The sequence below is a fragment of the Haematobia irritans genome, chromosome 3, assembly GCF_050003625.1.
Source record: "Haematobia irritans isolate KBUSLIRL chromosome 3, ASM5000362v1, whole genome shotgun sequence".
Classification (NCBI taxonomy): Eukaryota; Metazoa; Arthropoda; class Insecta; order Diptera; family Muscidae; genus Haematobia; species Haematobia irritans.
This window is the reverse complement of record NC_134399.1, coordinates 158549191-158567944: the sequence shown is the minus strand read 5'-3', so window position 1 is coordinate 158567944 and position 18754 is coordinate 158549191. Positions and strand designations below refer to the sequence as shown.

The 18754-nt window shown below is 32.4% G+C and overlaps 2 protein-coding genes across 4 annotated transcripts in view; one reads left to right on the top strand and one right to left on the bottom strand.

Annotated features, from left to right (window-relative positions):
- The window catches only part of LOC142230175 (uncharacterized), a 436700-nt gene extending 418351 nt beyond the window's left edge, over positions 1-18349 (top strand). For all 3 annotated transcript variants that reach the window (XM_075300813.1, XM_075300812.1, XM_075300814.1), the window contains 2 exons: positions 12276-12971; positions 17906-18349. In XM_075300813.1, the coding sequence (XP_075156928.1) occupies positions 12478-12971; positions 17906-18089 (678 nt within the window). In that variant the 5' untranslated portion in view covers positions 12276-12477 and the 3' untranslated portion in view covers positions 18090-18349. The remainder of the gene's footprint in view (positions 1-12275; positions 12972-17905) is intronic.
- LOC142229324 (uncharacterized) lies at positions 707-8170 on the bottom strand. Its single transcript, XM_075299881.1, has 3 exons — positions 8009-8170; positions 7768-7926; positions 707-1156 (listed from the first exon to the last, which is right to left on the bottom strand). The coding sequence occupies exons 1-3, from the start codon at positions 8123-8125 to the stop codon at positions 824-826; spliced, it is 609 nt and encodes a 202-aa protein (XP_075155996.1). The 5' UTR covers positions 8126-8170; the 3' UTR covers positions 707-823.
- Positions 18350-18754: the final 405 nt, after the last annotated feature.

Below are 18754 nucleotides of genomic sequence, written 5' to 3'. Positions count from 1 at the left end.
TAAATCTGAACCGATTTCTTCCAAAATCAATAGGGTTCTATTCTGACCCAAATTAGGAACATGTGCCAAATTTGAAGGCGATTGGACTTAAATTGCGACCTAGACTTTGATCACAAAATGTGTTCACAGACAGACGGACGGACGGACGGACAGACGAACATGGTTATATGAACTCAGGGACCCACCCTGAGCATTATTGCCAAAGACTCCATGTGTCTATCTCGTCTCCTTCTGGGTGTTACAAACATATTCACTAACTTATAAACCCTGTTCCACAGTGTGGCGCAGGGTACACCCAGAGAAGCAATATGATCACCTCAAACATGTTTTAAGAGCAAAATGTTATTTTTGGGTGGTGACCATGTAACATGGTTTTCGCAACCATATTATTTTCTCGGAAATCATGTATCTGATTTCGGCAAGCAGGTTATATTTGACGAGAAAATAACATTTTAGTGACAAACATGTTACATGGTCACCATACAAAAATAACATTTTGCTCTTGAAACATGTTTGACGTGATCATATTCCTTCTCTGCGTGTATAATTAATTGATCCAATTAGAAAATTAATTGATACATTAATATTGCCGTTTAATGTTTTTTTAATTAAATAAATTAAATTTTTAATGTAACATATTTTTTACTCACTTAAAATTTTAATTGCAAATTTTTTTGTTACTTTTGTATTTTTCATACACATAAGATTGTATTTATTTTATTGCACATTTAAATTCTAAGCATTTCCTTTTATTAACATTTATTTACACTTAGACAAATACTACATGCAATATATTGTATAAGATAGCATTCTGTTGATGTTTTTATGAATTCGGTGTCACTTCTGCAATAAGAGTGAAACCCCATTCGGATGCTCCATGAGCGGATAGGACAATTTTATAGAATCCTGTAGCTAAATGATTGGGAAAACCATCTTGGCTAAATTGACATCCCTTTAGAGTGTATTCTTTCTTTTCTATTGGTCGTTCTAGTTTATCTTCAAATACGGGTAAATCAGAGCATTCTTTGAGGGTATCCATTATCATATCCTTGTAGAAAGAGTCCATTGCTTTGTTGAAATGCTGACGCGAGATTTTAAACGGAAGAATCTTATAATCATCAACACCATTTTCACTACGATAGACAGATGCTTCGACCTAAATATGAATGAAATTGAATTAAAAGTAAGTTAGAAAGGACCAAATCGGCAGAGCCAACTACATGATATCCTCCATTAATACACAATCATATGTCCGTGACTTACTTAGATTAGATATGTAACAGAAGAAAACGATTTTTTTTAGAACTCAGTCAGTCCTCTCTTTGTAAAACTTATAGGTGGTCTAACATAAAAATAATCGAAATCAAAACCAAGTACATACGACCGAAAATTCGGTCAGGCCCAATTATATGTATTGTTCTTCATGGATTTCGTAATAAGTTCTACTAAAGATTGTCATCTATTACAATCGATTAACTTGGGTTCTGGTAACAGTTGTATATGGCAAGGTATCTTAAAACATCTTAACATCATGCAGTACTGGATACCCTAAGTGGTGACGGACTAAAAGAAAACAGAGAACTCCAGAACATGTCCATAAAAGTGCAACTCTGGAATCAATTTGCTTTTTATGGAGCCTCCATAAAAAGCAAATTGAGAAAGCAAAATCTAAGGATGAGACTTTAGGTTGTTATCATTTCGTTTGACGACTGACAGATTTATTTCAGTGACAGTTCATTTTATTGTTTACCAATTTATAAAATCATTTTGCTCTATTAGGTTTAGAAATAAAGTTATTCGTGATGAAATTCAAGTGTAATAGTCTGATTACCATATATTTTGCGTGAAAACCACAAGTGGCTATCGTTAGAGCCCACCATCTTTGAAATGTTAATAAATCTATTATTTCTCATACCATTGCTAGTTACAGTGATACTGGCAGTGTTGCATCATGTCCGAAAAGAAGATAGAAGAACAGTTGTATACAGCAGTAAGTTCGGCCGGGCCGAATCTTAAATACCCACCACCATGAATCAAATAAAATAGTTTCCTTTCAAAACTCTTCGTCGTTGCGGGTTACTTGACAATATATAGGATTTCGGGGGGTTTGATGACATATATCCTCCCAAGCAGATCAATTCCATCAGTACACTTACCGAAGATAAATTTAAATATTCTATCTATGAAGACTTAATCAAATTCTGGATTTATAAGAACCATTTTTATTTGAGTTTTAGATGAGTCATAAACATCTCGTGTAAGTGTGCAAGAAAAAGATTAAATAACGCCTTGATATGAAATCTAAAATCTGTAGATTTTTACCCCCATTATTCAAATGATTACGAGAAGTAAAATATGGAAATTTTACATTCAGTTTCAAGTGAAATCGGCCTTACCAAAAACCACGGTTTATATACGACCAATGATTTAAATCGGGAGATCAGCCTATATGAGTGCTATGCCAAAAACATGCCCCGATACACACCAAATTCAGCACACCAAATTGTGGTTCTGAAACCCTACAGAATCTAGACCACAAATCGGAGACCGGGTGCATAAGGGGGATATATCGATATCTGTACCGATACCACTGTTACCAGGTGATTTTTGATTCTTCCCCCCAAATCTTCAGAAAAAAACCCCTAAAATGGTCTAGACTTTTTTCAAAATCCCCAAAAATTTTAAGAATGTAAATAGTACAAAAATGGGTTCCGAATTTAGTGTAAACATTTAGTGTGAACATCCGATTCAATTTAAAAATTAAATTTAACACAAATAGAAACGAAATTTTAGACAAACTAAGTTTTCGAAAATTTTCAAAATTTCGTCTCTGAGGAAAGTATTTTTTTCTTGGGTGTATTAATACAATATGTTTATCAATTAAAACAGGCAGGCAAAACAAAATAATTCAATGTATAAATGTTTTAAATCAAATTAATTAAAAACAAGTAAGGAAAGTCTAAAGTCGGGCGGAGCCGACTATATTATACCCTTCACCACACCCAGAGAAGGAATATGATCACCTCAAACATGTTTTAAGAGCAAAATGTTATTTTTGGGTGGTGACCATGTAACATGGTTTTCGCAACCATATTATTTTCTCGGAAATCATGTATCTGGTTTCGGCAAGCAGGTTATATTTGACGAGAAAATAATATTTTAGTGACAAACATGTAACATGGTCACCCTACAAAAATAACATTTTGCTCTTGAAACACGTTTGAGGTGATCATATTCCTTCTCTGCGTGCACTATGTAGACAAAATTTGTGTTACCATCTCAACTACTTCAAATTTGCTGGGAGCTATATAAAGGTTTGCATTACCAGATACAAATACTTTTAATTGAGACAATTTTTTGTACTTTTGCAAAAACTCTAAATCTGAACCGATTTCAACCAAATTTGGCACACTTACCGGTACTATTAAACGTACTACATGTGACAAATGAGAAGCAATTCAGGGCAATACTGGCCTGGCTTTTGAGGCCATATATGTCCAAATCGGACGAAAGATATATATGGGAGCTATATCTCAGAATTTAATTCTAAGACGATCGGTATACTAAACGATGGGTCTCAGACGTTTCCTTCTTGGCGTTACATACAAATGCACAAACTTATTATACCCTGTACCACAGTAGTGGTGAAGGGTATAAGTATGGGAAATATGAAGCGAGAGAAATTTTAATGCAATTATACAAAAGAGCATTTATGATTTACCAGCCGATACTTATGTATGCGAGATATAGGACAATTTTAGTAATATTTACAATTTTTGCTACTTAGCAGTGGCGATTTTACAAGGATATTGGTTAGATTTTGCCAAGACATATGGTCAAGTGTTGGTTGTGATATATTATTTGGTCAAGTCAGGCGACTTGGAGCCTTATTTAAAACTCAACCGTTCTGTGGAAAGTCTGGCATTACAGTGTATAGGATATGACTAAGATATGGGGAAATCATCACAGAATTTTGTGTAAAGTGTGGGAATTTGGCCATAGTTGTATAAACCGGAAGAATGAATATATGGAGGCTTTATCTAATTCTGAACCAAATTATATCAAACTTGACACACTTATATATCATATTAAATATATTCTCCGTGGAAACTATTCAGTCAATTGGAGGAAAATCTCATTGAAAATGGGTCTAAAATATGAAATAGTCTACCATATTTTGCAAACTCTGGTGTGCATATATATGGGAGCTATATATAATCAGAACCGATTTCGACTAAATTTGACATGCATAGTTAGAATAATAATTCTGCTATCTCTGCAAAATTCACATAAAGTATAACTCTGGTCCCCGTGGTCATTTAAGTGTAAATCGGGCGAAAGATATATATGGGAGCTATATCTAAATCTGAACCGATTTCAACCAAATTTGGCACACTTACCGATACTGTTAAACGTACTCCTTTGCAAACGTTGAAGCAAGTCATGGCTTTTGAGGCCATATAAGTCCAAATCGGGCAAAAGATATATATGGGAGCTATATCTAAATCTGAACCGATTTCAATCAAATTTACCAAGCATACACAGAAAAAAATATCACCAAAATATTTCCAATTAAAAAGTTAATTGAAGTTGAAAATTTTTTCAATTAATAAATTAATTGATACAATTAACTTTTTAATCATTATAGAAACATTAAGTTAATTAAGTCAATGATTGAAATTTTTAACATGTTTAATTAAAAAACAAGTAAGGAAAGTCTAAAGTCGGGCTGGGCCGACTATATTATACCCTGCACCACTTTGTAGATCTAAATTTTCGATACCATATCACATTCGTCAAATGTGTTGGGTGCTATATATAAAGGTTTGTCCAAATACATACATTTAAATATCACTCGATTTGGACAGAATTTGATAGTTTATTTATGATTTATCGGTCGATATATATGTATTAGAAATTTAGGAAAATTAGAGTCATTTTTACAATTTTCGACTAAGCAGTGGCGATTTAACAAGGAAAATGTTGGTATTTTGACCATTTTTGTCGAAATAAGAAAAACATATATATGGGAGCTATAACTAAATCTGAACCGATTTCAATCAAATTTGGCACATATGACTATACTACCAATTGTACTCCTTGTGCAAAATTTCAACCAAATCGGGATAAAACTCTGGCTTCTGGGTCCATATAAGTGCATATCGGGCGAAAGATATATATGGGAGCTATATCTAAATCTGAATCGATTTCAATCAACGTTGGCACACATGACTACACTACCAATTGTACTCCTTGTGCAAAATTTCAAGCTAATCGGTATAAAACTCTAGCTGCTGGGTACATATTAGTGCATATCGGGCGAAAGATGTATATGGGAGCTATATCTAAATCTGAACCGATTTCTTCCAAAATCAATAGGGTCCTATTCTGACCCAAATTAGGAACATGTGCCAAATTTGAAGACGATTGGACTTAAATTGCGACCTAGACTTTGATCACAAAAATGTGTTCACAGACAGAGGACGGACGGACGGACGGACAGACGGACATGGTTATATCGACTCAGGGACCCATCCTGAGCATTATTGCCAAAGACACCATGTGTCTATCTCGTCTCCTTCTGGGTGTTACAAACATATGCACTAACTTATAATACCCTCTTCCACAGTGTGGCGCAGGGTATAATTAATTGATACAATTAACTTTTTAATCAAATTCGGAAGACTAATTCAGTTAAAAAAAGTGCTGATTTTCTTTTCACTTTTTTAATTAAAAATGTATTTCAAACAATCATTTGTTAATCCAAATAAAAACTCTAAGCCAATCTAACTAAGTAATTAAAAATAGTTACTTTTTTTATTAATTAATAAATTAATTGCGTTTTGCAATCAACATCAATTAAATTTTTAATTGAATCAATTAAAAAATTAATTGAATTTTGCTGAAAAAATCAATTAATTTTTTAATCAAGAATTTTTTCCATGCCCAATTAAAACTGTGATTGTGTGTAGGTAGAATGCCAATTCTACTCTTTATGCAAAATTTCACGTAAATCGGTAGTAAACTGTGGCCTCTGTGGCCATATGAGTCTAAATCGGACAGAAGATATATATGGGAGCTATATCTAAATCTGAACCGATTTCAATCAAATGTACCAAGCATTGGTAGAATGTCAATTCTTCTCTTTATACAAAATTTCACGAAAATCGGTAGTAAACTTTGGCCTGTGTGGTCATATAAGTCTAAATCAGACGAAAGATATATATGGGAGCTATATCTAAATCTGAACCGATTTGGCTGATATTTTGCAAATTTTTCCAGACTCATAAAATATTCGGTTATACTGAATTTGAAGAACATCGGTTGATAAACACGCCAGTTATGACCAGATCAGGGATAAATATATATGGCAGCTATATCTAAATCTGAACCGATTTTCTCCATAATCAATAGCGATTGTCTTTGTCCCAAAAAACGACCCTATGCCAAATTTGAGGACGATCGGACTTAAACTGCGACCTGTACTTTGCGCACAAAAATACATGAACAGACAGACAGACAGACAGACAGACGGACAGACAAACAAACAGACAGACAGACAGACGGACATCAATAAATCGACTCAGAATTTAATTGTAAGACGATCGGTATACTAAACGATGGGTCTCCGACATTTCCTTCTTGGCGTTACATACAAATGCACAAACTTATTATACAATGTACCACAGTAGTGGTGAAGGGTATAAAAAAATTAAGGTCACATTTGATTGAAATCTACGCCTCAGCCGGAATGGATGAAACGCATATTGAAATAAAAGCTTCACCCAGAGAATGAATATGATCACCTCAAACATGTTTTAAGAGTTAAATGTTATTTTTGGGTGTTGACCATGTAACATGGTTTTCGCAACCATGTTATTTTCTCGAAAATCATGTATCTGATTTCGGCAAGCAGGTTATATTTGACGAGAAAATAACATTTTAGTGACAAACATGTTACATGGTCACCATACAAAAATAACATTTTGCTCTTCAAACATGTTTGAGGTGATCATATTCCTTCTCTGCATGTTGATCTAAAGCTATAGAAACTCCAAAAAGTTGGACAGGAAAGAGCCAAGAAGTTGTTGAGCTTGCATGAGAGTGGCCAGTTACCGAAGCCATTCGAAATTGACAAGTTTGTGAACAAAGAAAATAATTGGATTTGCTTGCCAAACAGGATAGTTGAAGATTTACACCTCATCGGACTTAGCACCATCTCACTTAGCACGCTTCAAAAACGGCCTAAAAAAGAGGTCCCTGGCTCAATACGTAGGACGTTTACGGCTGAAGCATTTTTGAGAGTAAGACTGGCACTAGATGTCACCAGCATTACTGAGAGGATATAATCCACCGCTGGAAGACTTGTTGGTATTTGGCCGCCATTTGTGAAAGGCGGGCGTGCTAACCATTGTAATATATTACCAATATAATCTCGGAGGTAATCAAAGTTACCTCCGAGATTATATTGGTAAAGAGAGTTTTTGCTGGGTTTTCAATACAGGTCCTATCTGTTGGCATTGTATTGATTATTGATATCGATTACACAACTTCAATGGTTTCGATACCACTTTCAGATCAAAAAAGAACATTTCGCTGGGATTACATGAACAAATGGACGGATGGACGTACTTCGGACGTAAATGTAATCAGTAACTAATACTTAGACGATCTGTAAAACAAGAGATCTAATTTGTTTTCTTCGTCGGTGTTACAGGCACAAATATATGATTGTTGAAGGCTATCGTGTTTTTTGAAATCAAGTACTTCGTTATTATCGCCATCCATTATATCCGTGTTTAGTGTGAATGTTCCGGAAATTGCATAAACACCTCGAGATACCCTATCAACCTGCAAATGTAAATCGACTGCATCCGTATTTGAAGATGTTGTTTCAACTGATTTTATTTCATATGTCCAGGTTTTCTATTGGCCGAAAAAAACGAAAAAATTCAGTTAAATTTTTAAAAACTTTGACTTGGAGTATATTTGTAAAAATTCACAGTACTTTTGATGTTGGCACCATTGAATTGGTACTCGACACTGATACTGCAATAACAAAAAATAATTTCCAGCAAAATTTTGAATTCAAATAGCCGATTAAAGTCATTTTACTACGAAACATAAAAATTATATTTATTGCACTTTTTCACTTTGTGTAGACAACTGATAAATTATTTCAATACCGTATGGGATTTTATTGACAATTCACTTTGCTACATAGTAACGTTATTCAATTAGTATCTAATTATTGGAAATGTTTTGATCGTAGCAGATTAATTTAACATGCAATAACTGTAGTTTGTTTAGCATATTTAACAGTTGTGAGTTATGTTTGTTTGATACGGTTGCACAGACGAATATATGTTTTTTTAACCATTTGACAATTCATGAGATATATTGGAAATTAACCGAAAATTAAGCTTTACTAGATTTGCGTATACATATGCCAGAAAGCGGAAAATCTAGATCATATCGACCTTTCGTATCTTTGGCTAGAGATTTTTGTGATTTATAATATAGTGGATATTTTACAATATTTATCAGGGACGGCAAAGTTCTGGATATACAAAGTGCACTATGTGGAAAAGCTGTACATTATAGATATGGCGCTATGAACTACGGCCCCAGGAAAATATGCCCCAAAACTTAAATGAAATAGGACCCCAAAAATTTACATGGAAAACAACAACAACAATTTTTTGGAGGGAAGTAACTTATTTTTGGGGCCCGTTTGCATTATGAAAATAAACTCCAGTATTTCAAATAATATAAGTGAGCAAAGTCTAAAGTCGGGCGGGGCCGACTATATTATAACCTGCGCCACTTTTTAGATCCACATTTTTGATACCATATCAAATCCATCAAATGTATTGGATGCTATATATGTACATACATTGAAATCTGACTCGATCTAGGCAAAATTTGTTTGACTTATACAAAATCTATAGACTTAAAATTTATAAATAAATATGGGAAATATTTAAATCTGAACCAATTTTGAGGAATCTTCGCAAAACTGCATTTATGTTTTATCGGTCGATAGATATGTATTAGAAGTATAGAAAAATTGGAGTCATTTTTACCAGTTTTCGGCTTGCCTTGTGGCGATTTTACTAGGAAAATGTGGATATTTGATTTACAATGGAACGGAATTAACATTTTTTAATATGCAAACCAAATTTGGTTGAAATTTTTTCAGAAATTTTTGTACAGAGAGTGCAATTAAAATTTTAGTAATGTGTGTTAAATTTACTCACAACCGGCTCAGATTTAGACAAAGCCCCCATCTATATGATCTTCCGAATTGGGAATATATGGGAAAATATCCATAATTTCTTTATAAAAAGAAAAGAAGAAGACTCAAATGTACCTATACTCTATTGCGTTTGTATCGACCGATAAATCATAGGTGCAGATTTGGGAAATTTCTTGCAATGGCTTTAGCTTTAAATATTTCCAGTATTTTTTACAAACATTGTGCTCTGTCCCGGTCGTTAACCGATTTAAATTTTGAGTCTAGAGATTTTGTAAAAGTCTAAAAAAAATTGTCCAAATCGGTTCATATTTACGCCCATTTTCATGAAGCTCCGTTAGTTCTCCGTTAACTAACGAAACCGTATTGTGGGCATAGCTGCCACCTTGCGTATATATTCCATATACCAGTTAGGAACTTAACTGCCAAAAATTTTTCAGTTAAAGTTAACCGAAGAGAAGATATTTGGAATTTACTTTCTGTTAACTGGCAGTTAAAGCCTAATGGAGCTACATGAAAATGGCCGTTAAATATTTTAATATGGGAATTTAAACCTTTGTATAGCTCCCTACAAATTTGAGGGAGTTAAGATGGTATCAAAAATCTTGGTACACAAACGGTACAAAAAAGGTTAATTTTTACATGTTTGTTTGAAGTGGAAATAAGTTCTAATTTTATTTTGAGGTCGATTTTCATGCTTCAGTAACATTTTGTTGGAGCTCTATCCATTATGAAACCTGTTGGGTTTTGGGGCTTATTTTCATGGTATTCATATTTATAGCCGCAACATATTCAATTAAACAATTGAGTAAGGCAGAAAGTTGGGCGGCCTTACTGAATTAGTAAACATAAGCATTTGTGGGATATCATTGGTATAGGTTTTGGGGTATCATTGGTATAGGTTTTGGAGATTTCCATATTTAAGAACATAAAGGGGGTTATATGTTTATGGGAGTCTTGTCACAATCTGAGCAGAAATGTCTGATATTAGGAGCTACAGTTTGTTTTGCACCTAAAGAGTGGGCATGCCACTAATATTGAGTCCATTTTTAAAACAGAGGAAATCGGTGAATTAGTTGTGGGTAATAAATCCAAATTTGTAAAAATCGGACAATATTATTATATACGAGCTACATGTAAGTCTAAATACGATCAGCTAGTACATCAAAATTTCAAATTTGAATAACATTTGGTTAATAAATAAGAGTATTATGGCCAAATATGCCAAAATCGAGCGATGCATATATATGGGACCTATATCTAAATTTGAACCAATTTGTATGATTGATAACACATAAGGTTACCTTGTGTAAAATTTGAGTACGATCAGTTAATAAATGAGGCCCCTATGGTCAAAAATAAGGTTATTAGGGGAAATTTTTTCAAAATCGGGCGATATATATGGGAGCTATATATAAATCTGAACCGATTTCGATGAAATTTTGCACGTACAGTTAGTGTTATGGAATATTACATTTAGCCAACTTTGAGTACGATCGGTTGATAAGGATTTTACGGCCAAATTTGGCAAAATCAGGTGATACATATATATGGGAGCTATATCTAAATCTGAACCGATTTCGATGAAATTTCGCACATACAGTAAGTGCTATAGAAGATTACATTTAGCTAACTTTGAGTACGATGGGTTGATAAATAAGGGTTTTACCGCCAAATTTGGGAAAATCGGGCGATACATATATATGGGAGCTATATCTAAATCTGAACCGATTTCAATTATTTTTGGCACATGTTGTCAGTACCATAAAAGTTTAGAGTAAGCCAACTTTGAGTACGATCGGTTGATAAATAAGGATTTTACGGCCAAATTTGGGAAAATCGGGCGATACATATATATGGGAGCTATATCTAAATCTGAACCGATTTCTATGAAATTTTAAAGGGTGACGAAAAAGTTTTCTATGTGCAAAATTTGATGACGATCGGTTTGTAAAAAAGCGGAACGTGACTTCATTTGTCAAAATCGGGCGATACATATATATGGGAGCTGCGCCGCTCCACGTTATGATATATCCCTGATATAGACCGAACTCCCGATTTTACTTCTTGAGGATATGGGAGCCGCAAGTTTTGTCCGAGTTGCTTGAAATTTGAAATCTATAGGTATGTAAAGCTCCGCTAAATTTGGTATATTTCGATCCATGGTTTAATATAGTCCCGATATAGACCGATGTAAATCATAATTTTAAATCGTTTTGCTTTATGCATAAAATCTTGTGATAGTTTAGATTCGTAGGTAGGGAAGATTGTGGTTGTCCTAAATTTGTGTAAAGTGTTTTAAGATTGCATACATTTTTATATTAGGTTAGGTTATGTGGTAGCCCGATGTATCAGGCTCACTTAGACTATTCAGTCCATTGTGATACCACTTATCACTGAGTGCTGCCCGATTCCATGTTAAGCTCAATGACAAGGGACCTCCTTTTTATAGCCGAGTCCGAACGGCGTTCCACATTCCAGTGAAACCACTTAGAGAAGCTTTGAAACCCTCAGAAATGTCACCTGCATTACTGAGGTGGGATAATCCACCGCTGAAAAACTTTTTTTTTTTTGGTGTTCGGTCGTAGCAGGAATCGAACCCACGACCTTGTGTATGCAAGGCGGGCATGCTAACCATTGCACCACGGTGGCTCCCTACATTTTTATATTACATTATCATTCAAATTCATTGAAAGAGCGAGAACGATTAAAACAACGAAAATGTTCATTTATACTATAAAATATTTTGTTTTGTATTAAATAGAAATCTCATCATAGGAACGAAGATTTTTATTGTATTTAAGAAATTGAATGACTCATATCGTTAATATATTTCAAAGCTTTGTCTGCCAGTGTAGACTCTTCAAATTTAATCAACATCATACAGCTTAACAGTATCAAATAGTCGTTTACGGCCCAATTGTAATTTTAGCCACTTGTTTCAGAGTTAAATGCAATATTAGCCACTTTGATCTGGATCAGTACTAATCAATTTTTTCCATTTCCTATTTCGTTTCAGTTGAATTTGCATAAAATTGAAAAACGAACAAATACCAATAGGAAATTTCCAACATTAGCGTAACCATTATTGCTGTCGTTACTCTGCAACGCAAGTGCTTTTAACGAGCTGCACACCATCAAAGATTAAATTTCAGCCCACTTGTTGTATTGGTGGACATCATCCATCCTAGGAAATAACAACCACATTAACAACAGACAAAATGCGTCGCTCATCATTTACACCAGTTTTCAATATCAGCACACAGGAGCCACTCATTGTGGTCGAGGAGACCAATCCCACAGACGAAGATGGCGATGAGCTTTTGGGTGCTGTTGGTGGAGGCGGCGGCGGCTCAGAGGCTGGTGGCTCATCAACCGCAAAACGAACAAACAGCGATGACTCAGATCCAGAATCTCCCAAAAATCCATATCTGTTATGCCCTTTGCCTGACATGCAGCAAAGACGGAAACACTCATTGCCATCATTGCAGATTACCGAGGGTATAACGGCCAGTCAGGTGAGACGTCTATCTGATGTGGGCGGTGAAACTGGTGGCCTCAGCCCGCACGACGTTGAGTTCTTAACAACACTATCGCAATCACAATGTGGTTCATCGGCCGGTGGACGAAGGCACTCAGTGGTAACCATATCTGCTGTGGCACCCACACTTTTTGGACGTAATCGTCGTGAATCCATATCCGGTGCACTCTATAGGTAAGTCGAGAGAATAAAGAAAATCCCATCGCATCAAAGAAGGTCATAGAAAATTGGGAAATTCATTTTTGTAATTGCCAATATCTCACTGTGGGAGCCAATGTAAATTGGAAATAATTCAAATGCAGTAACAGTGAGACATGAAGGCGAACGGATATGCTTCATAATTAATGAATCTACACTCAAAGAAAAAGTTTATTTGCATACTGTAGAAGTCCAAGATGTCTTCTACAATTGAAATGTAATTTAGTTAAGCTCCAGAATCGCAAAAGACCAGAAACAGAAAAAGATTATAAACTTCTACCATAGCTAGCACTTAAATTTTTCGAACTGTGTTTACGCTATAAACATCTCTTTTCCTTCCATTCATCCAAGTTCGTGTTAGGTTCTTGAATCTTGATTAGTATATTAATAATATATTCAAAAATTATATATAGTATTGATATTAATGAGCTTAACTTATATTTTAAGTGTCAAGCCAATGTAAAACTTTTGTAATCATTTTTGGCCTTATTTGAGCTTCTGATTATAATTATAAATAAACTGAAATGAAATGAAATTTTCGGTTTCGGTATACACATTCAATAAGAAAAACATTTTCCATAGAAAAAGAAATATTACAAAATTTTCTATAGAAATTAATTTTGATAAATTTTTTTATAAGAATAAAATATTGACAAAATTGTGTATAGAAAAAAAATTTTGACAAAATTTTCTTAAAAAATTACATTTTGACAAAATTTTCTAAAAAAATAAAATTATGACAACATTTTCTTAAAAAAATTACATTTTGACAAAATTTTCTAAAAAAATAAAATTTTGACAAAATTTTCTATAAAAATAAAATGTTGACAAAATTTTCTATAAAAATTAAATTTTGACAAAATTTTCTATAGAAATAAAATATGACAAAATTTTCTATAGAAATTAATTTTGACAAAAATTTTCTATAAGAATAAAATTTTGACAACATTTTCTATAAAAATAAAATTTTGACAAAATTTTCTAAAGAAATAAAATTTTGGCAAAATTTTCTATAGAAATACAATTTTGAGAAAATATTCTCTAGAAATAAAATTGATAACTTTTTTTTATAAGAATAAAATATTGGCAAAATTGTGTATAGAAATAAAATTTTGACAAAATTTTCTTAAAAAAATTACATTTTGACAAAATTTTCTAAAAAAATAAAATTTTGACAAAATTTTCTTAAAAAAAATTCATTTTGAAAAAATTTTCTAAAAAAAATAAAATTTTGACAAAATTTTCTATAAAAATAAAATTTTGACAAAATTTTCTATAAAAATTAAATTTTGACAAAATTTTCTATAGAAATGAAATATGACAAAATTTTCTATAGAAATTAATTTTGACAAAAATTTTCTATAAGAATAAAATTTTGACAAAATTTTCTATAAAAATAAAATTTTGACAAAATTTTCTATAGAAATAAAATATGACAAAATTTTCTATAGAAATTAATTTTGACAAAAATTTTCTATAAGAATAAAATTTTGACAAAATTTTCTATAAAAATAAAATTTTGACAAATTTTTCTATAGAAATAAAGTTTTGACAAAATTTTCTATAGAAATACAATTTTGAGAAAATATTCTCTAGAAATAAAATTTTGACAACATTTTCTATAGAAATAAAATTTTGACAACATTTTCTATAGACATACATTTTTGACAGAATTTTCTATAGAAATAAAATTTTGAGAGTATTTCCTATCGAAATAAAATTTTGAGAAAATATTCTCGAGAAATAAAATTTTGAGAAAATGTTCTATAGAAATAACCTTGTGACAAAATTTTCTATAAAAACAAGTAAGGAAAGTCTAAAGTCGGGCGGGGCCGACTATATTATACCCTGCACCACTTTGTATATCTAAATTTTCGATATCATAGCACATCCGTCCAATGTGTTGGGAGCTATATATAAAGGTTTGTCCCAACTACATACATTTAAATATCTCTCGATCTGGACAGAATTTGAAGACATCTATAAAATCTATAGACTCAAAATTTAAGTCGGCTAATGCACTAGAGTGGAACACAATATTTGTAAAAAAATGGGAAACATTTAAATCTGAAGCAATTTTAAGGAAACTTATCAAAAATTTATTTATGATTTATCGCTCGATATATATGTATTAGAAGTTTAGGAAAATTAGAGTCATTTTTACAACTTTTCGATTTTACTTGGCGATTTTACAAGGAAAGTGTTGGTATTTTGACCATTTTTGTCGAAATCAGAAAAACATATATATGGGAGCTATATCTAAATCTGAACCGATTTCAACCAAATTTGGCACGCATAGCTACAATGCTAATTCTTCTCCCTGTGCAAAATTTCATCTAAATCGGAGTTAAAAATTGGCCTCTGTGGTCATATGAGTGTAAATCGGGCGAAAGCTATATATGGGAGATATATCTAAATCTGAACCGATTTCAACCAAATTTGGCATGCATAGCTACAATACTAATTCTACTCCCTGTGCAAAATCGCAACTAAATCGGAGTTAAAAATTGGCCTTTGTGGTCATATGAGTGTAAATCGGGCGAAAGCTATATATGGGAGCTATATCTAAATCTGAACCGATTTCAACCAAATTTAGCACGCATAGCTACAATGCTAATTCTACTCCCTGTGCAAAATTTCAACTAAATCGGAGCAAAAAATTGGCCTCTGTTGTCATATGAGTGTAAATCGGACGAAAGATATATATGGGAGCTATATCTAAATTTGAACCGATTTCAATAAAATTTACCAAGCATTGGTAGAATGTCAATACTACCCTCTGTGCAAAATTTCACGAAGATCGGTAGTAAACTTTGGCCTCTGTGGTCATATGAGTGTAAATCGGACGAAAGATATATATATGGGAGCTATATCTAAATCTGAACCGATTTGGCTGATAATTTGCAAGATTTTCGAGATTGATAAAATATTTGGATGTACGATATTTCAAAAAAATCGGTTGATAAACACGCTAGCTGTAACCTCATCGGGGATAAATATATATGGCAGCTATATCTAAATCTGAACCGATTTTTTCCAAAACCAATAGCGATTGTCTCTGTCCCAAGAAACGGCCCTATGCCAAATTTGAGGACGATCGGACTTAAATTGCGAGCTGTACTTTGTGCACAAAATTACATATACAGACAGACGGACAGACAGACAGACGGACATCCCTAAATCGACTCAGAATTTAATTCTAATCCGATCGGTATACTAAAAGATGGGTCTATGACCACTATTTCTTGGCGTTACATACAAATGCACAAACTTATTATACCCTGTACCACAGTAGTGGTGAAGGGTATAATAAATTATGTAAAAAATTTCTATAGAAATGAAATTGTGAAAAAATTTTCAATAGAAATAAAATTATGACAAATTTGTTTATAAAAATAAATTTTTGGCAAAATTTTCTTTAGAAATAACATTTTGTCACAATTTTCTTTAGAAATAAAAGTTTGTCAAAATTTTGTATATGAAATAAAATTTTGAAAATATCTTCTATAGAAATAAAAAATGACAAAATTTTCTATAGAAATTAATTTTGACAAACATTTTCTATAAGAATACAAGTTTGATAAAATTGTGTATAGAAATAAAATTTTGATAACATTTCCTATAGACATAAATTTTTGACAGAATTTTCTATAGAAATACAATTTTGAGAGTATTTTCTATCGAAATTAAATTTTGAGAAAATATTCTCTAGAAATAACATTTTGACAAAGTTTTCTATGGAAATAACATTGTCAAAAAATTTTCTATAAAAATAAAATTTTGACAAAATTTTCTATAGAAATAAATGTTGACAAAATTTTCTACAGAAATAAAATTTTTGGCAAAGTTCATTATTTCTTAAAATTTGTAAATTTTACTACAAATGTGCCAATCTGGAACTTCGAATGGCACTAATGACATTTTGAATTCCAGTTGTTTCCTTCTATCTACTAAATTTTATTTAACAAGAAACAAAAAAAAAAGTAATTATGTCTAATAAATTTTCTTGAATTTTTCGAAAAATATTTAATTATTTTTATATTTATAATACTGTTTAGTTAAAATTTTGTAAAAATAATCTAAGTTTTCTAAAATTAATGAAAACTGTTCTTCCTAGTGGTTTCACTGGTTTTTTAGTGTATAGACCGATCTCCCTTGGGTTTCTATAAACCACAATTTTAATCCGATTGGAAATCCAGAGGTACTTGGGGTCCTTAAATATGTATGTATTTCGGACCATTTTTTGGTATATCGCCCATATAGACCGATCTCCCGATATGTTCTCTTGGGTTATTAGAGACCACACGTTTTCTCAGAGTAGCCCAAAATTCGAATTCTACAGGTATACTAGGTTAACAAAACCTGTGTCGAATTTGGTTTTATTTTTTTTTTTGTTAAGGCTTCATTTAGACTTGAAATTTAAATTTGCCTTTTAATTAAAATTTCTTTATTTTTAAGAAATTTGTTCTTCATATTATATAAGTTAATTATCCTAAAATTTAGGCTTTCTTATTGATTCATATTACGACAACAGTATTTTCAGTGTACTTAACCTGGTGAAAACCTTATTAAGAATTTCAATTACTGTAATATTCTTTAAGTAATTATGATGTTAATAGATAATAACGTTCATTGTGTTAATCAAGATTTAATGATAAAGCGAATATTTAATATGAATGGCCGTTTCTTGAATATCTAATAATAATTTGATGATGGTCTTTACTTGTATATTTATTCTTGCTTTTAATATGCGCTTATCAATATATTCCTAAAATACCATTTTAACTCCCTACATAAATAGAAGACTTATTCTAATGTTTTTTTTTAATAATTTCTATTGAATTACATTTGACACATAAGAGATTTACCATCCATCGTATATCATTTTCACTTTTCGTTCTTCGTTTCAGTGGAAGCCGTCGTGGCAGTGGTGTTCAAGGACCTCCTCTAACAGACCATCGAGGCAGTATACATAATTTACAACTCGATGTAATGGATGGTATTGTACATGCCCGTAAATCACGATCTGGCAGTGGTGTTTGGCAAGCCCCTATACTTAAGGAAACAGAAAGCAATGTTCCAGTTCAAACATAAATTAATCGCTCTATCCCTGGTTTGGCTCAAGTCCACATACCAAAACTTCTATGTCATCATCCCCCACACCAAGCACAAAGCCTTCTTTTGCCCTCATACACATCCTTAATAAAATAAGAGACAAACATAATTTTAACAGCGAATGATAAAATGGAAATGACATTGTGACAAAAAACAAAGCACAAAATATATTACTCGATGTTATTAAATTATCCGAAAATAATAACAAAAAAAAATTGGCTATTTTAATTTAAATTGAATTATCGTTGAAATGTTCTCTTCAATACATGAGTGCCAAAATAGCAAATTCAAAAGAGCTCTAAAAACTCACCAACCATCCCCAATTCTACACAGATATTGATGAAAGCGATGATATCAACAGACAAAAAATACGAACGACCATAGTAACTCATGAATGTTGAGCTTTTAAGCGAAACCCCCCAATGTAATGTGAATGTTAATTGGTTTAACAGGAAACGGAAATTGACCATGTTGCCATACATTTACGAAGAAGACTTTACTTTATCTCTTTTGCCATAGTTTGCTGTGGTTGTTAAGCAACTAAAAATGTCCGTCTAATTTTTATTGAAAGGAAGTGGTAAGTAAATTTTAGTTATTTGTATACTTGAACTTTTCATTATCTACATATGGATGTGGTTGGTAAA

Coding starts and splice junctions, on each gene's coding strand:
- LOC142229324 (XM_075299881.1), bottom strand. CDS start 8,125: ATGTTTCGTAGTAAAATGACTTTAATCGGCTATTTGAATTCAAAATTT. Junction 7,927..8,008: donor CAATGGTGCCAACATCAAAA/GTACTGTGAATT, acceptor TTCGGCCAATAG/AAAACCTGGACATATGAAAT. Junction 1,157..7,767: donor TGGATGGCGATAATAACGAA/GTACTTGATTTC, acceptor ATTCATATTTAG/GTCGAAGCATCTGTCTATCG.